Below are 25621 nucleotides of genomic sequence, written 5' to 3'. Positions count from 1 at the left end.
AAAAAAAAAAAAAAAACTCAAGGAAAAATTCTACACAGCAAAACTATACGGTCAAATCAGCTTTAACCCAACTCTTGCCGATAGATGTAAACTACAGGACAACTGGCAGCATCTGAAACACCCACACACTGCAGGTTTATGGCTGTAAATGTCAGCTTCTCCAGCTTTTGAGAAATGCAAATAATGAAAACTCATCAAAGAGCTACCATAATTCTCACAGCTGACAAGAGGGAAGCGTTTCTGACTACTCAAAATTAATAGCAGCTCCCAAGGCCTTATAAGAACAGCTGTCACTGAGAAATATACTCACAAACAAATACGCAATTCTCCCCCAAGTTTGACTTATTAGAGGCATGAAGTGGCCACTCTTCAGGACAAGTTAGATAATCAAAGGAGCAATGAGCTTCCTTTAGACCTCTGATATGGTAACATGAGGGTACCTGGTAGCTCCCTGGTAGCTCAGCTGGTAAAGAATCCACCTGCAATGCAGGAGCTCTCAGTTTGATTCCTGGGTTGGGAAGAGCCCCTGGAGAAGAGATAGCTTACCAGTATTCTTGGACTTCCCTGGTGGCTCAGATGGTAAAGAATCCACCTGCAATGTGGGAGACCTGGGTTTGATCCCTGGGTTGGGAGGATCCCCTGGAGGAGAGCATGGCAACCCACTCCAGTATTCTTGCCTGGCGAATCCCCGCAGACAGAGGAGCCTGGCGGGCTACAGTCCATGGGGGTCACAAAGAGTTGGACATTGACTGAGCAACTAAGCACAGCACAGCACATGGTAACACGAGAGAACCACAATATTTATGAGCACATGCTAAGTGCGTAGCTCAGAGCCCGGCATATTCTAGGTTCTCTTAAGGATCTGCCCAATGAACAAGGCAGAATCTTTTGCTGGTGGTCCACATGGAACAGCCAGCAATTATAATTAGGACATTCCACCATCAGAAGCTGCTGTCCTACCATCACTGAAGAACAGAAACTTGGTGAGATTCTAGGTATAAAACTACAGCTGGGAATGTACTAGGACTTCCCTGGCAGTCCAGCGGTTAAGACTCTATGCTTCCACTCTGGAGAGGGCACAGGGTTCGATCCCTGGTTGGGGAACTAAGATCCTGCATGCCACATTGCACATGCAATGTGCAAAAAAAAAATGCAAAAAAAAAAAAAGAAACGTACTTATGAATGCACTGACTTTGTTATATTTGGTAGAAAGACTGTAATTTAAAATCCTACCCTTCCCAAAGCCAATATCAATTTTACTTAGGTATGAGCCAGGTAAGACAGATTTGAGGACATTCATGCATGTTGCAACAATTTTGCAAAGTGAGAAACATTTCAGATCTATGAGTATTTCATATTGCATTTTAAAGAAGAATTATGCAGTTGAATTAACTCAAATGCTTGTATTTTCCATCTGTTACTGTGATACTAATTCGTCCCTTTCAGGGACTGAGAACGTGACAGAAACCTGTCATTGCCATGACATTTGGTAGAAGGGACCCCATTTCTAGTTTTCATCCATGGGGGTCTCGCTATGTAACAGATCTTCATAGGTTAAGAGACCTTCTTCTTTCTGGTCTTGTCTGAAGCGCTCTGCAAACTCCCCCTTCTTGAGTGAACATGGTCATGGAGACTCTGGGCCAAGAAGAAGGCCTAGGAGTTAGAAGACATAAACCTTGCCTGGGCCCCAAGTCTTGAGGTGACTCCAAACAAAACTCTCTCTGGGGATTTGATATCTCATTTCTAAAATGAAAACTGGACTACCCAATCTTTAAGGCCCCCTGGAGTACGTATGTTTCATAATGTGCAAATGGTTCCGACCCAGTTACAGAAGTCTCCTTGCTGGATAGGAAAGCCTAGTATGAATCTGTGTTTCATAGTCTTTGGTGCTCCAAGAGGCTATCAACCTGTTTTCACTGTCTAGGTTTAAATTTGCTTGTCATTAATTTTGACAAGATTATTTGTCACTGGAAATCAGCTTTTAGATTTGGTGATCTATAACAATGACTATAATAATGAAAAGTCAATAATGCTCCTATGGTGGATACGAAAGAAATGACAGACAGCACCTTAACCAGTGACTCAAAGAGCATCATCTGGGGCTATTTTTTCCCCTAACTACACACACCCTCAGATCCCATGTCAGATTACTGAATCAGAATCTCCTAGCTTGGGGCCTGCATTCACGTATCTTGGAAAAGCTTCTTAGCTAATTGATGTCTTTCTCTCCCCAACCCACTTTTGAAAGCAGTGATTTAAATACAGATTATCTATCAGGCCGATAGAATGGTGTAATACAAGCCATACAGTGAGATACCTGGGCCTCTGATAACGTACCAGATCAGGGAGCTGGCAGCATTCTATTTTTTGCCTATATAGCTGTTTGCTATTTAAAAATTCAAGGAGGCTGAGTGCTTGATGCAGCTGAATTTATCTAAGGCTTACCGAATGCTCCCTGTGGCTATGGTTGGTAGCTTTACAATTTGGGTGGTGAGTAGATTTGCAATTTTTATATTAAATTTGGAATGCTGGTTGTAAAACTGTTTAGAATGCATTTCAGTGATGGATGGTAGATAGCTGTCTAAGACAAATATAAAGCCAATAGCTGGTTTCTTTTCTTTCCCTTTTTTGGTGCTGCTTTGGGGAAATTATTTGGGAAATAAAGAAGGTGAGAAATGGTTCTATCAGTACAAACTGAAAGTCCATATACAAATGACATAAGCTCCTGCCTAATCGTTTTCTTCTCCCAGTGATATTTACTGGGCACCCAGAGACTGCCAGAAGTGAAACTGAACAGTTGCTCTAACACAGCAATCTTTCATGTTCTACTCGAAGGCTCTGAAAATGCTTTTCTCCCTCAGCTCCGCATCAGGGAGAAAGGAGGCCCCCTAGGAACGTGACTGATGCATACTGATCCTGTCTGACACTAGGGGACTCTGAAGACTCACTGTGATAACTCAGTTACGATGCAGACAGGCACGCCTGTTCCCAGTAACTTAGTAACTCACCACACGTGGGCCTTAAACTTCCCCTTAGCATTTATTTTGATTGTACATTTTAATACTTAAAATATCCTATTTTCATGGTTCATCCTCTTGCCTCTGGGCAGAACACAAACCTGCTTCAGAATCACTATTAGCCAAGATTATAAAAGAGCCCTCAACAATCGATTCCAACGCTTAACTGCTTTCACCGCGAGATGCTTCTCTAGAGGCATAAGGGCTCCATTAGGCTCTAGCACTCAGGAGGACTCCTTGTTAAACGTACTAAAATGAAGTCCTTTGCATCTCTGGACCTCCTAAAAGGAGCAGCTCTCTCAGTGACCCTCTGACCTTCTAGCCCCGTGTCCCATACCTCATTAAATACACTCAGCGCCCATCAGACCACTCAACCAAAGTGGGGAACAGGATGGGACACGAGGTCTTCATCATTCATTCTAATGGTTGAAAGGGAATGAGCTTTTAAAATAGTCTTTTCAGCTTCTGGATGAGCTACGCTTTTGTCTTGATGGACTCTCAGACTATGACCTGGACCCACAAGTAAACTTCACAGACATTAGACATCAATAGTAAACTCTGCCTCATCCATAAAGAGAAGAGGACATTTAATGGGGCTCTGTTTCCGAGCACATAACTTCACTGGTATTTAAAAGGGTTATACTGATTTTAATAGAGTGGAAAATGCACAGTCCTCATATAGATAAAGAGCACTGCGGCAGTGATTTGCATGACCAAATTTCAAAGGCGTGCTCTCTGGCAGACACTGCACGATTCTTTGTAGTTACTTTCAATAACGTATTTCATCTGAGGCTCTCAGAATCTTTTACAAACTAGCTGTGGCATGATCATTTTATAGATGTGGACTCTGAAAACACAGGGTTTAATCTGATGATGATTCCATACGAGGTCAATGAAGGGGCACGGAGAAGGGAAGCCAGGAGGAGCGTTATCTTGCACAATACACATCAGTGCATCAAGGGGACAAACTAACTCAAAACAGAAGGCAAAGCTCCTTAGGATCCGGAGGAAAATGCTAAGATGACAGAACATAAATAAGTAAAAATAAAACAACAATTTTAAAACCCTTGAATAATACAGCACCTCCACCCAGTGAGCGCTCAGCCCCCACACACAAGTGAATTTGGAAACAGACTGAGCGTAACGCTTACATACAAGCCCGGTCACCTGCAGGCAACCTGTTCATCTTCAGTATTATTCAGGACAAATAATTCAGTTTTCTTTTTCTATTCTGAAATTTGTCACCATAAAAAATAATGGATTAAATTTTTCTGTGATTTTTGCTTTTTCCCTGCCCACAATCCCCACGCCCCAGAGTTTCAGGGAATCCACTGACTTCTCATCCTTTCAATTCACAACTCCGCTTTGCGTGTAAATACCCCTAGGTTCCTTCTATTTTCTTCACAGACATATGTTACACCTAATAACCAACAACCCCTGCCTGTTTTAATTGGTTCATCACCCAAGTGTATACAGAACATCCCTTAGGGGCCCTTCAGTTGACATCATTCTCCTTAAGGAGACATTACAGTAAATAATTAAGCAAATGAAAGTGAATTAACAGGGAGACTAGAAGACTTAACTGAATGATGTGTAAGGAATTCTTAAAACCCTCTCACTAATCGGGGTGAAGGCCCTCAGGGGTCTCAGTCCACCCCGTTTCTGTGTGCTCTTTCCTAATCTTGCTTTTTCATAAACTGAGTCCTTAAGGACAGGTGAACAATTACGAGAGTTCTTCCCAGAGACAGTCAGCACTTGTAGGTATTTTCCAGAATGTACAGGGTGGTCGTCACAACGGCAAAAATCTGGAAACTGACTGAAGGGCCATCAAGTGGATTCTTGGAACCTGATCAGGTGACACGCCAACTCTGTCACCAGGCACCACCGCTCGTGGGAAAATGATTCATCGCTTAACAAGTAGATAAACTATTTGTGAGCTAGGGAAGCCACAGCTATTTGGGAGGAAGCCAGAACTTAAGGCTTCTCGGAGTGAGGTGACTCTTAAAATTCAGCATGTCCCGCATGCAGATTCTAGACATTCTGCCCATGGAGTTGTTCCCAGAGAAAGTGGCTCTCTTATTGCCTAGGATTCTATACAGCAGACTGGTTCTTCAGGCCTCCCCACATGGGTCTCTTCTCTTGCCACCTAAATATCCCAGGATATATCCTGGGAGAGATGGGCAGAGAGAGCAGCGCTTAGACAGCCATGTGGACTGTGGTGTTCCCTGCTGCCAGGCTCCCCCTGGGCCCTGCGGGCAAGCAGTGATCTCTGTCTTACATCGTTCCTGGGTCACCCGGGGCGAAGCATGGCATACAGACCATTTGGAGGCAGCTGACGACGTCAAGAAGACTCACATTAGATATAGGGAGGGAGGTCATACGAACAGCAATAAGAGCGACTATAATGGACGAACACCTAATGCACAGATTCTTGATCTCAAGTCCCAACAAACACTCGGCAAGTAAGGCTACACAAAAGAAATGTCAACTTTATGAAAAAAAAAAAAAAGCTGATATTCATCTTGATATTCAAGAAAATCTTGAATATCTTAAATGGACAATGCTGTCCTCTCAGCAAAACAAGATCGACTGTGATCCAGAATGACACGCTACTGTGTTAGAGATGATGCTTCTCCTCATTTCTGTTCGGATATTGTTGTTTGGTTAGAAATAGGAAACAGAGTTGAACTGCCTGGGCTTCTGCTCACAGGCTGTGTCACAAGAGGCAAGCTCTCACTTCCACCAGAGACCACAAATGTCAGAGGCAGAGCACAGCTAGGCAGGATGCACTCAGTGAATGGTGAGATGGCCATCAGAGCCGAGGCCACAGAAAAGCTCCTTGGTTCTGGTGCAGTCCCACGGGGTTTGTGATTAGCTCGGCTTCCCTTTCTCCAGGCGGTGTTGTTTTAAGATCTCACTACGTGATTTCAACCACTACTCACATTCTCTCTTCTCTTTCAAATTCAAGCATACTGTCTGCAGTTTCTCTTTCATAAACTGTTTTTTGTCCTCATAAGGAAAAAACTGATGTCATGGAGCTAGACTCAGCATGGAAAAGCAACTTCCAGTCTTCGTTATTTACATCGGGAGTCCACCATCAGGAAATGGGCTTCTGGGAAAGGACGCCTATTAACAGAATGGAAATTCCAGCTGGGCTTCGATATTCACACCCTCCTTTACGGCACCCAGTGTAATGGGTTTCCCATGGCACCACTGGGTCTCAGCCTCCTCTCTACCACACTTGCCCCTTTTTACGGGTCTTTTAATTCTGGAAACACGTTGAGCTTGGTCCCTCCCCAAGGCCTTTGCACTTGCTGTTCTCTCACCTTCAAATGAGCTCTCCTCCAGATCTTCATGCCTCCGTTTCTTTCCGGCACCGAGATCTCAGCTCAGTCTCACTCTTCAGATATCACCTTTCTCACCAAGCCATCTACAGCAGCCCACCGGCCAGCTCACACTATCACAGTGCTTTGTTGTATTTCCCCATGGCATTTAACCACTATTTACCATCCTCTTATTTCCTGGGTTTCATTCGTCTGTTTATTGCTCATTTTCTCTATTCATGAGAGGATGGGTGTGGCTGTGTCCATCACAACTGTATGCGCAGTGCAGGGCTGCTCCACACAGACTTACGACCGGATGAAAGAGGAAGCCGCCTCCATTTTTTTTTTTCATTTGAAAGCCACTTAAATTTTTCAGCATCTATGTAATACACTCTTCTTCATCTGAAAATAATTTTGCACATGGGATCATCTCTGTTCATTAATTTTGCCTGGTCCCAGTCAACAGCTTCAGTTCACCAGTTAACTTATTTTTTACCTCAGGTGAGTTGTCTTCTACTATATCTTTAAAGATTGCTTGTGCCTGCCCTAAAATTTTATTATTTTTTTTTAAATTTTATTTTATCTTTAAACTTTACAATATTGTATTAGTTTTGCCAAATATCGAAATGAATCTGCCACAGGTATACCTGTGTTCCCCATCCTGAACCCTCCTCCCTCCTCCCTCCCCATACCATCCCTCTGGGTCGTCCCAGTGCAGCAGCTCCAAGCATCCAGTATCGTGCATCGAACCTGGACTGGCAACTCGTTTCATACATGATATTATACATGTTTCAATGCCATTCTCCCAAATCTCCCCACCCCCTCCCTCTCCCACAGAGTCCATAAGACTGATCTATTCTTTAAACATTGATTCAGTCAGCTGAGTCGCTCAGTCATGTCCTACTCTTTGTGACCCCATGAACAACAGCACGCTAGGCCTCCCTGTCCATCACCAACTCCCGGAGCCTAACCAAACTCATGTGCAGTGAGTCGGTGATGCCAACCAACCATCTCATCCTCTGTCATCCCCTTCTCCTCCTGCCTTCAATCTTTCCCAGCATCAGGGTCTTTTGAGTCAGCTCTTCGCATCAGGTGGCCAAAGTATTGGAGTTTCAGCTTCAGCATCAGTCCTTCCAATGAACCACCAGGACTGATCTTTAGGATGGACTGGTTCAATCTCCTCGAAGTCCAGGGGCCTCTCAAGAGTCTTCTCCAACACCACAGTTCAACAGCGCTCAGCTTTCTTTATAGTCCAACTCTCACGTCCATACACGACTACTGGGAAAACCATAGCCTTGACTAGATGGACCTTTGTTGGCAAAGTAATGTCTCTGCTTTTGAATATGCTGTCTAGGTTGGTCATAACTTTCCTTCCAAGGAGTAAGCATCTTTTAATTTCATGGCTGCAATCATCATCTGCAGTGATTTTGGAGCCCAAAAAATAAAGTCTCTCACTGTTTCCCTATCTATTTCCCATGAAGTGATGGGACCAGATGCCATGATCTTCATTTTCTGAATGTTGAGCTTTAAGCCAATTTTTTCACTCTCCTCTTTCACTTTCATCAAGAGGCTCTTTTGTTCTTCTACACTTTCTGCCATTAGGGTGGGGTCATCTGCATACCTGAGGTTATTGATATTTCTCCCCGCAATCTTGATTCCAGCTTGTGCTTCTTCCAGCCCAGCGTTTTTCATGATGTACTCTGCATAGAAGTTAAATAAGCAGGGTGACAATATACAGCCTTGACGTACTCCTTTTCCTATTTGGAACCAGTCTGTTGTTTCATGTCCAGTGCTAACTGTTGCTTCCTGACCTGCATACGGGTTTCTCAAGAGGCAGGTCAGGTGGTCTGGTATTCCCATCTCTTTCAGAATTTTCCACAGTTTCTTGTGATCCACACAAGGTTTTGCATAGTCAATAAAGCAGAAATAGATGTTTTTCTGGAACTCTCTTGCTTTTTCCACAATCCAGCAGATGTTGGCAATTTGATCTCTGGTTCCTCTTCCTTTTCTAAATCCAGCTTGAACATCTGCAAGTTCATGGTTCACGTACTGCTGAAGACTAGCTTGGAGAATTTTGAGTACTGCTTTACTAGCGTGTGAGATGAGTGCAACTGTGTGGTAGTTTGAGCATTCTTTGGCATTGCCTTTCTTTGGGATTGGAATGAAAACTGACCTTTTCCAGTCCTCTGGCCACTGCTGAGTTTTCCAAATTTGCTGGCATATTGAGGGCAGCACTTTCACAGCATCATCTTTCAGGATTTGGAATAGCTCAACTGGAATTTCATCACCTCCACTAGCTTTGTTAGTAGTGATGCTTCCTAAAGCCCACTTAACTTCACATTCCAGGATGTCTGGCTCTAGGTGAGTGACCACACCATCGTGATTATCTGGGTCATGAAGATCTTTTTTGTACAGTTCTTCTGTGTATTCTTGCCACCTCTTCTTAATATCTTCTCCTTCTATCAGGTCCATAGGATTTCTGTCCTTTATTGAGCCCATCTTTGCATGAAATGTTCCCTTGGTATCTCTGATTTTCTTCAAAAGATCTCTAGTCTTTCCCATTCTATTGTTTTCCTCTATTTCTTTGCATTGATCACCGAGGAAGGTTTTCTTATCTCTCCTTGCTATTCTTTGGAATTCTGCTTTCGAGTGGGTATATCTTTCCTTTTCTCCTTTGCCATTCACTTCTCTTCTTTACACAGCTATTTGTAAGGCCTCCTTAGACAGCCATTTTGCCTTTTTCCATTTCTTTTTCCTGGGGATGGTCTTGATCCCTATCTGCTGTACAGTATCACGAACTTCTGTCTGTAGTTCATCAGGCACTCTATCAGATCTAATCCCTTAAATCTATTTCTCACTTCCACTGTATAATCATAAGGGATTTGATTAGGTCATACCTGAATGGTTTAGTGATTTTCCCTACTTTCTTCAATTTCAGTCTGAATTTGGCAATATGGAATTCATGATCTGAGGCATAGTCAGCTCCCGGTCTTGTTTTTGCTGACTGTATAGAGCTTCTCCATCTTTGGCTGCAATGAATATAATCAATCTGATTTCGGTGTTGACCATCTGGTGATGTCCATGTGTAGAGTCTTCTCTTGTGTTGTTGGAAGTGGGTGTTTGCTATGACCAGTGCGTTATCTTGGCAAAACTCTATTAGCTTTTGCCCCTCTTCATTCTGTACTCCAAGGCCAAATTTGCCTGTTACTCCAGGTGTTTCCTGACTTCCTACTTTTGCATTCCAGTCCCCTAGAATGAAAAGGACATCTTTTTTGGGTGTTAGTTCTAAAAGGTCTTGGAGGTCTTCATAGAACCATTCAACTTCAGCTTCTTCAGCATTACTGGTTGGGGCATAGACTTGGATTACTGTGATATTGAATGGTTTGCCTTGGAAACAGAGATCATTCTGTCATTTTTGAGACTGCATCCAAGTACTGCAATTTGGACTCGTTTGTTGACTATTTTGGCTACTCCATTTCTTCTAAGGGATTCCTGCCCACAGTAGCAGATAAAATAGTCATCTGAGCTAAATTCACCCCTTCCAGTCCATTTTAGTTCGCTGATTCCTAGAATGTCGACGTTCACTCTTGCCATCTCCTGTTTGACCACTTCCAATTTGCCTTGATTCATGGACCTGACATTCCGGGTTCCTATGCAATATTGCTCTTTACAGCATCGGACCTTGGTTGTATCACCAGTCACATCCACAACCAGCTGTTGATTTTGCTTTGGCATCATCCCTTCCTTCTTTCTGGAGATATTTCTCCACTGATCTCCAGTAGCATATTCGGCACCTACTGACCTGGGGAGTTCCTCTTTCAGAATCCTATCATTCTGCCTTTTCATACTGTTCATTGGGTTCTCAAGGCAAGAATACTGAAGTGGTTTGCCATTCCCTTCTCCAATGGACTGCATTGGTTAGAGCTGTCTATTATTTCTCTGCAAATTTGTTTAAATATCGCTCACCTCAAATCTCAACTATAATGCCATTTTATTAGAAAGCAACCCTAAAACGTGCTTATACTACTTCTGCCCCTCACAGTTTACTGATATTTCTCTTAGAATGCCTGTACCTCACTTCAAGTGGTAACTGCAACACAGCATGCATATTTTTAAAGTGTCAGTTATTATTACATTTTCCTGGTTTATCGTCAAGCCTGCCTGATATAAATTTAAGATGCAGAAGAGAAGACATTCTGGTTCTTGTCTGCTACTTATATTACGAGAATTTACAAAAATGTGCCTATGTAGAATGACATTGAACTAATGGCACTGAAAGAACTGATGTGAAATAAATAATGGAATGAAGGTACACACACACACACACACACTCACATTCACATATATATTCCTGGTAAAGTTTGTATCCTTTTGTTTCAAGTAAATTGCTTCTCCATCTACTACCACTGTGGGAATTTAGTAAGCTAACACAAAAATCAATACATTATTAAAGTATTGATAGAGTAACTTACCATAAACTAGTTAATGAGCTGCAAAGCTCATTGCAAAAACCAGTTGTTCTGTACATTTAATATGTACACAATTACTTCTTCTTATTGTCAAAATTAACTTGGGATAGGAAGAGCAAATTGTAGAAACAAACTTAATAACAACTTTGATGTAGTTACTTTCGGAACTGAAGCCTCTTGGGAATACTGAGCTAAAATTCATACCTGAAGTCTCTTCAATTTTTAACTGAATACTATTATGATAATGACTTAACAACAGAATTTCAGACATAACTCAATTTTTCCTGGACCCAAGATTCTACCGTACATCAAGGAATCACTTTATTTACAAAAAGGAATTCTTCTTTATGTTGTGTATCAGATAAGACAGAGTTAGTAGCCATGGAGAAAATAGTATGTAATTAACATGAAACAAATTAGGGACACATGTATGATTAAATTGTTTTTGGAATATCATAAGAAACTATAAAAATAGGGCTAAAAAGCCATACTTAGGGAAGATCAGATCAGATCAGATCAGTGGCTCAGTCGTGTCCGACTTCTTTGCAACCCCATGAATCGCAGCATGCCAGGCCTCCCTGTCCATCACCAACTCTCGGAGTTCACTCAGACTCACGTCCATTGAGTCAGTGATGCCATCCAGCCATCTCATCCTCTGTCGTCCCCTTCTCCTCCTGCCCCCAATCCCTCCCAGCATCAGAGTCTTTTCCAGTGAGTCAACTCTTCGCATCAGGTGGCCAAAGTACTGGAGTTTCAGCTTTGGCATCATTCCTTCCAAAGAAATCCCAGGGCTGATCTCCTTTAGGATGGACTGGTTGGATCTCCTTGCAGTCCAAGGGACTCTCAAGAGTCTTCTCCAACACCACAGTTCAAAAGCATCAATTCTTCAGTGTTCAGCCTTCTTCACAGTCCAACTCTCACATCCATACATGACCACAGGAAAAACTATAGCCTTGACTAGACGACCCTTGTTGGCAAAGTAATGTCTCTGCTTTTGAATATGCTATCAGGGTTGGTCATAACTTTCCTTCCAAGGAGTAAGTGTCTTTTAATTTCATTGCAGTCACCATCTGCAGTGATTTTGAAGCCCAGAAAAATAAAGTCTGACACTGTTTCCTCATCTATTTTCCATGAAGTGATGGGACCAGATGCCATGATCTTCATTTTCTGAATGTTGAGCTTTAAGCCAACTTTTTCCCTCTCCACTTTCACTTTTATCAAGAGGCTTTTTAGTTCCTCTTCACTTTCTGCCATAAGGGTGGTGTCATCTGCATATCTGAGGTTATTGATATTTCTCCCGGCAATCTTGATTTCAGCTTGTGCTTCCTCCAGTCCAGCGTTTCTCATGATGTACTCTGCATAGAAGTTTAATAAGCAGGGTGACAATATACAGCCTTGACGTACTCCTTTTCCTATTTGGAACCAGTCTGTTGTTCCATGTCCAGTTCTAACTGTTGCTTCCTGACCTGCATACAAATTTCTCAAGAGGCAGGTCAGGTGGTCTGGTATTCCATCTCTTTCAGAATTTTCCACAGTTTCTTGTGATCCACACAGTCAAAGGCTTTGGCATAGTCAATAAAGCAGAAACAGATGTTTTTCTGGAACTCTCTTGCTTTTTCAATGATCCAGCAGATGTTGGCAATTTGATCTCTGGTTCCTCTGCTTTTCTAAAACCAGCTTGAACATCAGGAAGTTCACGGTTCACATATTGCTGAAGCCTGGCTTGGAGAATTTTGAGCATTCCTTTACTAGCGTGTGAGATGAGTGCAATTGTGCGGTAGTTTGAGCATTCTTTGGCATTGCCTTTCTTTGGGATTGGAATGAAAACTGACCTTTTCCAGTCCTGTGGCCACGGCTGAGTTTTCCAAATTTGCTGGCATATTGACTGCAGCACTTTCACAGCATCATCTTTCAGGATTTGGAATAGCTCAACTGGAATTCCATCACCTCCACTAGCTTTGTTAGTAGTGGTGCTTTCTAAGGCCCACTTGACTTCACATTCCAGGATGTCTGGCTCTAGGTCAGTGATCACACCATCGTGATTATCTGGGTTGTGAAGATCTTTTTTGTACAGTTCTTCTGTGTATTCTTGCCATCTCTTCTTAATATCTCCTGCTTCTGTTAGGTCCATACCATTTCTGTCCTTTATCGAGCCCATCTTTGCATGAAATGTTCCTTTAGTATCTCTGATTTTTTTGAAGAGATCTCTAGTCTTTCCCATTCTGTTGTTTTCCTCTATTTCTTTGCATCAATTGCTGAAGAAGGCTGTCTTATCTCTTCTTGGTATTCTTTGGAACTCTGCATTCAGATGTTTATATCTTTCTTTTTCTCCTTTGCTTTTCGCTTCTCTTCTTTTCACAGCTATTTGTAAGGCCTCCCCAGACAGCCATTTTGCTTTTTTGCATTTCTTTTCCATGGGGATGGTCTTGATCCCTGTCTCCTGTACAATGTCATGAACCTCATTCCACAGTTCATCAGGCACTCTATCTATCAGATCTAGGCCCTTAAATCTATTTCTTACTTCCACTGTATAATCATAAGGGATTTGATTTAGGTCATACCTGAATGGTCTAGTGGTTTTCCCTACTTTCTTCAATTTAAGTCTGAATTTGGCAATAAGGAGTTCATGGTCTGAGCCACAGTCAGCTCCTGGTCTTGTTTTTGCTGACTGTATAGAGCTTCTCCATCTTCGGCTGCAAAGAATATAATCAATCTGATTTTGGTGTTGACCATCTGGTGATGTCCATGTGTAGAGTCTTTTCTTGTGTTGTTGGAAGAGGGTGTTTGTTATGATCAGTGCATTTTCTTGGCAAAACCGTATTAGCTTTTGCCCCTCTTCATTCTGTACTCCAAGGCCAAATTTGCCTGTTACTCCATGTGTCTTGACTTCCTACTTTTGCATTCCAGTCCCCTAGAATGAAAAGGACATCTTTTTTGGGTGTTAGTTCTAAAAGGTCTTGGAGGTCTTCATAGAACCATTCAACTTCACCTTCTTCAGCGTTACTGATTGGGGCATAGACTTGGATTACTGTGATAGTGAATGGTTTGCCTTGGAAACGAACAGAGATCATTCTGTCGTTTTTGAGATTGCATCCAAGTACTGCATTTTGGACTCTTTTGTTGACCATGATGGCTCCTCCATTTCTTTTGAGGGATTCCTGCCCGCAATAGTAGATATAATGGTCATCTGAGTTAAATTCACCCATTTCAGTTCGCTGATTCCTAGAATGTCGACATTCACTCTTGCCATCTCTTGTTTGACCACTTCCAATTTGCCTTGATTCATGGACCTGACATTCCAGGTTCCTATGCAACATTGCTCTTTACAGCATTGGACCTTGCTTCTATCACCAGTCACATCCACAGCTGGGTATTCTTTTTGCTTTGGCTCCATCCCTTCATTCTTTCTGGAGTTATTTCTCCACTATCTCCAGTAGCATACTGGGCACCTACTGACCTGGGGAGTTCCTCTTTCAGTACCCTATCATTTTGCCTTTTCATCCTGTTCCTGGGGTTCCCCAGGCAAGAATACGTAGGGAACGCAGGCTGAAAGACAATGACTAATGACTGGTTTATAGTCAGTTGAATCCAAACTTCCCGAAGAGCAAATGCCTACACCAGGCTTACTTCAATTGGAGCAAAAATAAACAAAAAGTTAAGAATAATGTGTATCGCTTGGAAGAAACACATTCATTTTAGGAATACCTTCCTTTGCTGAAAAGTATTAAAAAACCAGTCTTTGTCCAAATTTAAACAAAATGACTACTAATGTGTCCACACACTCTGGGTATCTTATCAGATGCATGAAATGCCTCCTTGCTTCTAGATAATTCCGTATTTACTATCCATCTCCCCTGCATGTGTGATGGCAAACTAACTTTTATGACTTTACTCTTCATTATGTGGAAGTCTAAGCATTAATGCAGTCTTTTTTTTTTACAGGAAACAGGGGCAAATTCATACTGAAAAATGTATTACTATTTCATTTTAATAGGTCTCACTTATGGTTGAGAAGTTATAAATTGATCAAAATATTTATTTAAAATACATCATAAAATTAATGAAAAGGATAGAAATGACTTACTGTTCCTTACTATCACTCAAAATTTTGTGTTCAGAAAGATGTCTGAATTGTGTAAAGTACAAACGGAACAGAGAACAAAAATTAAAAAGCTGTCTTTGAGAGATGAGTGACTGGAGGAAAACTTGGTGACACGCATAAGCTAATACCCAAAGAGGAAGGAGGGGGCACTGACAGGGCAGCCAATGGCATTTACTTTTGAAAACAGATGTTCTTAATTGAAAATAACTATGTCATAACTCACCTCTGCATGCTTCAGCTTCAGTGTTTTATGCATTTCCCGGAAACGACTGTAACGCCTGAACACGGTCCACGTCTCATCCAGGACAGTGATCTATTCACGGGGAAAAGCGAAACAAACCAGCGTTAATTAGAGGAAAAGGCGACTCAGTTTCTTTAAAATAATTTACAAATTATCAAAAAGTGATTAGCATGTAAATTTCTCCAGAAGTGAAAACATTAATCTAGCGACACAAATCAGCCTTATAAATAATAACTGTGCTCTGCTGACGCATGCATCTCTGCTTCCCAAATCTTGTTATGAGCAGCATGTGCCCCTGTAAAGTGAATGACAGAGTCTCCTCTTCAGGGCTTATCAGAAGTTCCCTCAACTCTCCACGTGGGGCGCAGAGAGGAAACCTCACAGCGGAACCTCTCTCTTAGAGTGCTGTGCCCACACAGAACGTTTACACTCTTACATAAAATGTGGTGTCGGTTCCAGATGCCACCACCATGGACAAGAGAGAAGCAGCAGCAAAGAAAAGGAAAGGGATGAAAAGAAGGAAGGGATGTGGGGCAAAGGAGGAGAAAGTGGAGGACAAAGAGAAAAATGAAAAAAGAAAAAACTGTCTGCGTCTCAGTGATCATTAGCATCAAAACCCACACTATAATCTGCTTTGTTTTGGAGGAAGACTTCTCAGTCCAGCCTCTAACCAGCAGTGGAACTTACTGTTCCTGCTGGATGATGTGTCCCGTGGACACTCTGGCATCCATTAATCATACACCAAGGTCACAGGGACCTGAAGAAGCTGGGAGACACCACCAACCTCTGTGGTCACACTTGAGTCATCAGTTCCCATCTCATTCACACCACTGCTCCAGACCCATGTCCCCAGCTGGGAGACAACTCTTCTTTAGATGTCGCACACCAACTTCAAGGGCAGCTTGTCTGAAACAAGCCCACCCATTCTCCCTGGTCTGAACTCTGCTTCATCTCAGTGCCTGTCACTACCAGCCACCGAGCCACGCCAGACGGATGCTGGTCCAGCTGCCCCACACACCACAGTCAGACAAGCCCCAGTTCCCGCGCCTTCCTCGGGGTTCTACCTTCTCACCCTTTGCCACCACCGCCGGCTCACTCTGCACCACCAGGTCCCACGTGGCCTTGGCCAAGCCTCCCACAGTGTCCCCACCCAGCTGCCCCTCCAATCCCTTCCCTGTACCACTGACAGGGGAGCTTTCTAACACTTGAATCTGATCATTCTACCTCCACCCGTAAGTCCCCTAGAAGCCTCCGGCTGCTCCTGGAAAAAGACCCACGTTTTAGACCCGTGCCCCTCCGATAGCCTCTGCCCGCAGGTGTGTTAACTGCACACTCTTTGCCATGATGGCCTCTGCAGGGGCCACAATCCTGAACCAGAAACCTCACCCCATGCCTGAGAGGAACACTCTCCTCAGGCTGGCGATTCAGCCCGATTCGCCCACATGTAAACTCCAGGGGGTGAGCAGGGACGTCAGGGATCAGCAAACCACTGGGATCGGCAGGGGGAGGACACCCATGCAGAGCCCTCGGGAGGAGGGGCGAGCCTTGAGTTCGCTCATTTCCCCCAAGTGCCGAATGAGATGATCTGGGGTTGTACAAGGATGTACGTTTCAGAACGTTCATCATCTGGCTCTAGATTCATCATTTACAACAAAGCTTCAATTGTGGCAGCTTTCTTCCTGTTTCCTTTTAAAAGATATTTAAATAAGGGAAAGAAAAAAGATAAGTATGTTAACAAAAAAGCATTTAGCAAAAATGGTACCAATGTCACCTAAAGTTGGGAAATACTGCCCCTGGGAGCTCAGCTGGGGGCCTTCTCTCCGGCTCTTTCTTCTCAACAGGCCCCACTGGGCACAATCAGCAAGCTGGGGGAGGGCTTCCTTAGAGCAGGAGCAAAGCCATTCGCCACCCTGGCTGCACACAGACCAGGTGGGCATGATACTGCCTGCTTGCCAAGAAAGCCCAGGAATTAATGGAACCACACCTGTGACCTGGGAGCCATAAGACGCAGGATGCTCACAGGGAGACCCTTCTGTCCTGGAACTCTGGAATCTACAGAAAGTTGCGGAGGAAGCCTGGGTGCCCCTCCTCCCTCAGATGCTAATGCTCCCTGGATCTCTGAGTGCTTCCACTGTTCCTCTTCAACTCACAGTCAATCATCTGCAAAGTCCCCCCATCCCCAGCCTCTTTCAGGAACATCCCCTTCACCTTCCCTCTAACTGGTCACCAGGGGACCCCTCCCCCTGCAGCCCTCTCAAGTAGGGACTGTGTTGTCCCCACATTCCGCATCCCATCGTCCCAGGAGGTCGGTGGACGCTCTTGTGCTTCCATCCAACTTTTACACCCCTACTCCTCTGCCCTCTCTGAACGCCCCCACGTGAAGACCATGCCTTCAGATCTTACCGTTAACCCATCCTTCTCACAGGCAATTCACCTCACTTGCGTCCCCAGCTCCTTGAACATCTTGGGTTTTGCTCACAGCCATCTGCTCCCAGGCTACAGAACTCCTGCCATGAATCTTGGTAATTAAATCAATGACAGATGATCCCTCCAATGCCCTGACCTCCTGTTCTTTGACTTCTGTCCTGGTTCCTTCCTCACCCAACGGGAAAACCACGGGCAATCGTTAAAACCATCCCCTTACATTCAAACCCAAATCTCTTAGTCCTGCTCTTGAAATTCCCTCAACTAAGCTAAACCACAGCCTTGATTAAACCCGACTGTGTTTACTCCTGGCCTGCAGCTGCCTAGCAGGATGGGGCTGTGGGAACACAAACCACCAAACGGCCGCCTGGTCCTATTTCAGTCACAGTCACCATCCTGAAGTCAGCCAGGATGTCTCCCACCAGTTAGTCACACACATTTCCCAACTCCATCCACTCTCCCACTCTCTCGGATGAGAGTTTTCTAAACAGTTTACTCCATCTTTCTCCTTGAGCCTTCATCACCTCCACTGCCCCCTGCCCTTCATGCCTTTCTCAACACAGCAGCCAAAGCTATCTTGTTAAAAACTGCTCGATGGAGCCATTTCTTTGCTCAAATAGGACATCCTCTCAAGGAGTACAATCTCGTTCAGGGCACAAGTTCAAGTTCTTCTGCTGACCTCAAGGACCTTTACAATCTGTCTCCTCCCTGGCCTTGTGACTGCACTCTCCCTCACTCACTTTACCTTCCTTGCTTTTCTGGAATCCATCAAACATGCTACACGGTAAATGTGGCCTCAGGAAGTACATGTGTGATTTTTCCTTTTTCTGGAATGTTCTTTCCATATGACTAGCTCCAGCATATCCTTCAAGTCTTTGCTTAAAAGCTCACTTTCTCAGTGATGCCTCCTCTGGATATACCACCGCACCCCACCACCCCTTATTCCCCATCTCCACAATACTTACTCCTCGTATTTTTGTACTAAGCACGTCTTCCTACCTAACATGGTACAGTCATACCTTCAAGATACTGTGGGTTGGGTTCCACAGTAAAGTCTATATTGCATTAAAGTCAGTCACATGACTAAACAGACATGCCTTCAAACAAGACATGGATGGCCAACAAACACATGAAAAGATGCTCAACATCACTAATTTTTAGAGAAATGCAAATCAAAACCACTATGAGGTTATCACCTCACACTGGTCAGAATGGCCATCATCAAAAATCTACAAACAATGAATACTGGAGAGGGTATGAGGAAAAGGAAACCTTCTTGCACTATTTGTGGGAAGGTAAATTACTGCACCCACTATGGAGAACAGTATGGAGTTACCTTTAAAGACTAAAAATAGAACTCCTGACCTGGGCATATACCCTGAGAAAACCTTAATTCAAAAATCCACCAATGTTCACTGCAACACTGTTTACAACAGCCAGGACATGGAGGCAACCTAAATACCCATGAACAGATGAATGTATAAAGAAGATGTGGTACAACTGCACAATGGAATATTACTCAGCCATAATAAGGAACGAAGTTGGGTCATTTATAGAGACATGGATGGACCTAGAGTCTGTTATACAGAGTGAAGAAAGTCAGAAAGAGAAAACCAAATAGCATACTTTAATGCATATATATGGAATGTGTGAACCTATTTGCAGGGCAGGAATTAGAGAGCAGACCTGTGGACATGGGGGTGTGGAGGGGAAGGTGGGACAAATTGAGAGAGTAGCCTCACATGTATATACTACCATGTGTAAAATACATAGTCAGTGGGAAGCTGCTGTCTACACAGCACAAGGAGCTCAGCTTGGTGCTCTGTGGTGACCTAGAGGGGTGGGAATGGGGGTGGGCAGGAGGCAGGTCCAAGAGGATGGGGATAAATATATATGCACATAGCTGATTCACTTCATTGTACAGGAGAAACTAACACAATATTGTAAAGCAATTATATTCCAGTTTAAAAAAAGGGGAGTCACACAAGTTTTTAGTTTCTCAATACATATAAAAGTTACATTTATATTACACTGCAGTCTATTAAATGCACAATATATTACGTCCAAGAAAACAAAGTACATACCTTAATTATAAATAATTTACTGCTGAAAAATGCTAACCTTCATCAGATGACTTAAAAGTTGCCACAAACCTTTCATGTAACAGAACAAAACAAAAAACCCTCAGTATCTAGGAAGGGCAATAAAACGAGATGTGCCTGTATACATTTACTTGGACGTCTCGCTTCTGGCTCTCTTCCCTGCTGGAGTAAGCCCCAGGAGAGCTGGGATTTCTAGCTGCTCTTCACTGCACCTGAGAAACGTACCTGATGCAGCGTGAGCACCCTGAGGAAGAGCTGGAGGGCAGAGCCTCAGGATGGGCTGATCTCAAACATCCTCAGGCTCAGCAGCAATGAGTCAGCAGGGCCTGTGTGCTTAAGAGACGGCCTTAAGCCCAATCGGGATCGGGATGTGGATGTGGATAACTGGACACCAGCTTGCGTGACTCTGGCCTGCAGCCTCTTCCTCCTCGTTGACTTCACAGCTCATTAAGTCAGACTGTATTTTGAAATCTCTAACTAATGAAACAGCTACTTCAAATCTACCTCCTAATTTGGGTTTCATTCCTCCTTTCCACAGTGGCCCCAGAACAAGGCCTTTCTAAGGGACAGAAGTTTCTCTAACAACTTGCATGTACCAGATCCTCAGGAGGACAGGCACAGATGAGTGATTCCCCGGGCAGCAGAATCAGGGTGTTTGGTACAAGATGACAAGACAGCAAGAGAACATAAAATCCCCGGGAGAGCCCCCCAACCCAAAGCACCTAATGCACATCCTTCTGCTTCTTGGTATCAGCCCCCAGGGCTCACAACGGGAGGCGGGCGCTGCCATGGCGGGCTGTGGAGCTTGGGGGGAGACTGAGGAAGACACTCGCTCACACCCTGATCAGATCACGTGTCACAGGACATTAATTGCAGCATTAATCTTTGCCTAATCAATTTACATAACCAACAGTAATTATATCGACACCTGTCTCTCTGTCCTACAAGACGTAAGCCCTCTAAGAGAACGGGCCTTTGGCAGTAGCTGGGACGGCGGCAGAGGGGCTCTCACTGGAGAGTAAATCATTGAGCTACTAGTATGTGTTGGCGCCAGCTCAGATGCTGCTGGTTTTCCGAGTGATGTCCTTAACGGTTATTCTGCTTGGCGAAGAAGGTAAGGCTCCACTATCTTGGCTCCATTAACTCTCTTCTGGTGGGTTCTCTGAGGTTTCTCTGAATCAAAGACTATTTTCATTAGTCACACAATAGTATCTTTTCTGTTTGTTTTCTCTGTACTGAGCCTAGGGTGCATTCCCTATGTATTTGTAACCCAAGTTTATACTGAGGCATACAGAGATTTCTGAACTCTTTACCCTTGAGGTTTTCACCTGAATCCAAGTTAACACAGGGATTACAAAGGTTCAAGCTTCCTGCTTTGTACATAAAACACTTAAATCTCCCCCTTATCTATCAACATGTAAACAAGATGTGGACAGTGGCAGTGAGTGAAGACCACTGTGAGCACCATGGAAACGGTGGCCACCTCCCCGTAGGAAAAAGGCCAAATCCCTTTCCTGTGATGGGGACGCCTTCACGCCTAGAGCTGGGTAAACAACTGCCTGTGGAGTTCAGGGAAACCCAACAGAAGGGAGAAACAGCCATTAAAGCCCTATTTTGCCCCAAATTAAAACTGGGCCTGAGGTGAGGCGCTGACGCAGAGAGGAGGGACAGATGAGCAGCATAGCAAACATATCAGGTCAAAACACGCAACTATTCTCTTCCACGCCGAGAACACTGGGCATAGATGCTGCATGTCTTTGAGGAGCCAACTCATTACTTCTCTCTCATTGAACAGGTCTGCAGATACAAATCCATCTTTTCTGGGCCATAAAATGATCAAGCGCAACTTAAACACCATAAATGTGTCTACAAGATGAACTGCGCTCACTTATGAACAATTCTCAATTGAGTGCTTTCCACAAATTTATGTTATATACATATTTTGCTGGTTTAGGGATTGTCAGTTTCAGGACCTGTCACCAGTATTTATTTGCTTGTGTATATCTATCTGTGTAAGAGGAGAATCAACAGTTTTTCATTCAAAGAAAAATACTCTAACTGGCCCCAAGTAAATAAGCAGTTACTCACAGAGGTCTCCTCAGGAATATTTGTCTTTAAATAACGTTTGGAGGAGCTGCATCAAGTATATACAAATGAAACTCCCTGTATTCAGTAACAGTTCACAGGAAATGGTCTAATACCACCCTACTATATACTAAAACAAGTTTTATTAGATTTCTGAAAAATAGAGTCTTATGCAGTAACGTAACTATGAACATGCTTGACGAAACACGAACATATTACAAATATTTGAATCTGTGTAACAGCAAGCATTAATACATTAATTAAATTCTCCTCAAACACCAAACAGAACTGCCCAGGAAGTGGGAGGAGAAGCCAGATCCCGTTAATCACAGTCGGTCACGTGGGCCTCCTCACCCTGGTCCGCCTCTAGGACGGCCTAGGCTTTCCAAGAACACACGGCCCAGTGTGCTGGGATTTCCAACGGGGATGCTCAACCCACGTGTGCTGCATCTGGTATCTGCCTCTGCTGTGATGCCCCAGCCTCCCACGGTCTCCCAGCCCTTCTCCTCCTCTGATCACTCACCGAGAGCCCAGGCCGAACTCCAGGTCACTCTTCCTGCCCCGAACTCTCTGGCTCCCTAGACCTTCTGGTGGAGCCCCATCAGAGATCCCCTTCCCTCCTGTGTGCTGCCCAGCACTGCTGCAGACAGTCCCACAGCCCCTCCACAGAAAGGCAGGAAACACTGACACTAAACTCTGCACTCCAGTACTCTCGGGCTTCCCTTGTGGCCCAGCCGGTAGATAATTCGCCTGCAATGTGGGAGACCTGGGTTCAACCCCTCGGTTGGGAAGATCCCATGGAGAAGGGAAAGGCTACCCATTTCAGTATTCTGTCCTGGAGAATTCCACGGAGTATAGTCCACAGGGTCCCAAAGAGTCAGACACGACTGAGCGACTTTCATGTCTTAACTCTGCAGTCACTTCTACTAAATCTTTCTAAATTACACTTTCTGTGAAGAAAATTTCTAAATGTTCTACATTTTCAATTTTCACAGACAATGATATTTTTCTGAGATGACTAGGGTCACCCAAGCCCAGCTTCTGAGCAGTTGCTTCACCCATCTAAGAAAGATGCTGTTGCTACCGTCTTTCCCCCTCCCTCCAGTTTCCCTTCATCAGCCTCCTAGGCTTCCACCTGAAAGCAGGTACCCCCCAGTGCCGACCTCACGCAGTACTACTTCCTGTTAGCAAAGCGTCATCTGAGCTCATCTGGGCTTGTCCCAGCGCCCTGCTCCCCATCTCACTCCCACGTGGGAACAGAAAACCTAAGTTTTCCCGGGTGCCCTTCACGACCCCCCCCTGCTCTGTACTCTTCTTTCTCCCACTTCACTGACCTTAGAGGATGTGAACTGATTATTCAGCTCCTCTGTTCCTCAATGTCTTGATACTTCTAGTACGCTCTTAAAAAAAAAGTGTCACAGGTACCAAATAAATACTTCTTAAATAATAAGTGGAGGAGTAATAAAGACAGTGGAGCCCAAAGTCTCTTCGTTACACACTTTGCTGTGATTTCCCCATTCCCTTTTTCTATCTTGAACTGTGGGCAGTAGAATGATCTGCAGCTCAGGCCTTCTCTGATTTACCTATACATGTCTAAAGCTTTTGGACAACAGGTACTGGACGAGATAAGAAAGTAAAGAATCATAAAAAAAAAAATGTCATTCACCAGATTCCTTCAGAGAGAGGAGCCTTGGTTTAGTGATAAACGATTTGGGAGTAAGAATGAACACAGGTAGGTGAGAAAGAACTAAAACAAAACACATCAAGAAACAAGAGGTGGTCTCTGAACTGCCTTTAAACGGTGGGTTCTATTAACCGAGGAGACTTTTGTTTCTGAACATCATGTCCCCAGCTATGCAGGCAGGCGTGGGGATATAGGCCAAGGAAGGGGGTTGGAGCTGACACCCCCACCCTTAGCAGGGGGGCGGGCAGCAGCTGGCGCTCCCAGGGGCCATCTAGGAAAGTGGGGACACTGGTACTTTGCAGAGAACCTAACTGTCTAAAGGGGTATTTTCTGTTATTTGCTCTGAGATGTACAACGTTCTTCCTCCTCTGGCTCGCTGGGGAAACTGCGGCAAAGCTGACGTACTTTTCTTTCTAGGGACCCAAAGGAGTGCTGAGCCCTCAGCCCAGTGGACACGAAGGAAAAGACACTGTGTCGGCGACTGTCCAGGGTACTGGAGGCGGAGGGATGGGTGCCACCTGAACCATGTCCTCTGACCACATCGTGAGCTCCTGAGCTGAGCTCGCATCCCCTCCACTGCAGTGTCTCTGTGAACTTGAACTAGAGCGCCCCACTAACTATAGAAATCCCATCTCCTCTGCACCTGTGGGAACATGATGGGCCCTGGCAGGAGGAGATGGTCTTAGAGGCAGCGCAGTGTGTGGGGAGAGGGAGGTCTAAGGTCCAACCCTAGATATACCCCCGGCTGCTGATAACGTGCAAGGGAGGCTATGGGGCTTAGAGAACAAAGATCCCAGAAAGCCATGCGGATACGATGTCAGCCTGCTTTGTTGTGCGGGAAGCGCTGCAGACACCCCTGTGTAGATGCACCGCCAGCAAATAAAGAAGGTGCCTGCAGCCTCTGGCTCCTGGACCCGGTCTGAACCCAGTGCGCCAGGCAGACGGGAGCCTGGCAGCCCACTGCTGGTTGCAGAGCATCTGTATGGCAGGGTGTGATGCAAAACCAAACAAGGCTTTGGAGCTGGCCCAAACCCCAGCCTTCTGCAATAACCAGAAGGAATGCACCTTTAAAATAAGGATAATACGACTTATCTCAATATACTTAACTTTATATGGAGAAGGAAATAGCAACCCACTCCAGTATTCTTGCCTGGAGAATCCCAGGGACAGGGAAGCCTGGTGTGCTGCCGTCTATGGGGTCGCAGAGAGTCGGACACGACTGAAGCGACTTAGCAGCAGCAGCAACAGCATACGGTAATTTGAAAGTAAATTTGAAGGAATGTCGAAAGATTGGAATATTCTGATGAGATGGATGCTTTTCAAATCCAAGATCATTACTAAGGAGTACTTCTCCCTTCCCTAACACCTCTGAAACAGGTGAGGAATAGGCAGGACTGTTCTACCTTAAAATTGTGGTAAATTGCGAGAATGACAGCCGAAGCAATTTTCCTTCAAATTACTCAGATATTCAGAGGCAAAGCACCAAATGCAAATTATTCAGCAGTCATCACTGGAGAATGGAAAATGAAAGGCTCTGGACTAAGACTTGGATCCTGACTGTAGCTCAGTCACTAATTAGCTGTGTGACTCTGGTGAAATTATGCAACTCCTCCAGCCTTAGTTTTTCCATCTGTAAAATGGACTCAATTCAGTTCAGTTCAGTCGCTCCAGTTGTACCCGACTCTTTGCGACCCCATGAATCACAGCATGCAAGGCCTCCCTGTTCATCACCCACTCCCGGAGTTTACCCAAACTCATGTCCATCGAGTCAGTGATGCCATCCAGCCAACTCATCCTCTGTTGTCCCCTTCTCCTCCTGCTCCCAATCCCTCCCAGCATCAGGGTCTTTTCCAATGAGTCAACTCTTTGTATCAGGTGGCGAAAGTATTGGAGTTTCAGCTTCAGCATCAGTCCTTCCAATGAACACTCAGGACTGATCTCCTTTAGGATGGACTGGTTGGATCTCCTTACAGTCCAAGGGACTCTCAAGAGTCTTCTCCAACACCACAGTTCAAAAGCATCATTTCTTCGGCGCTCAGCCTTCTTCACAGTCCAACTCTCACATCCATACATGACCACAGGAAAAACCATAGCCTTAACTAGATGGACCTTTGTTGGCAAAGTAATGTCTCTGCTTTTGAATATGCTGTCTAGGTTGGTCATAACTTTCCTTC

General features: G+C 44.4%; 1 protein-coding gene across 1 annotated transcript in view; it reads right to left on the bottom strand.

Annotated features, from left to right (window-relative positions):
* Positions 1–25621, bottom strand: part of KIF16B (kinesin family member 16B) — a 307139-nt gene that overhangs the window by 42953 nt on the left and 238565 nt on the right. Inside the window, exon 24 of the mRNA XM_027560269.1 lies at positions 15135–15224. Within this exon, the coding sequence (XP_027416070.1) occupies positions 15135–15224 (90 nt within the window). The remainder of the gene's footprint in view (positions 1–15134; positions 15225–25621) is intronic.

Source organism: Bos indicus x Bos taurus, chromosome 13, assembly GCF_003369695.1.
Source record: "Bos indicus x Bos taurus breed Angus x Brahman F1 hybrid chromosome 13, Bos_hybrid_MaternalHap_v2.0, whole genome shotgun sequence".
In the NCBI taxonomy this organism is placed as follows: domain Eukaryota; kingdom Metazoa; phylum Chordata; class Mammalia; order Artiodactyla; family Bovidae; genus Bos; species Bos indicus x Bos taurus.
Note: the sequence above shows the minus strand (reverse complement) of the source record. Positions and strands in the feature narration are given on the sequence as shown.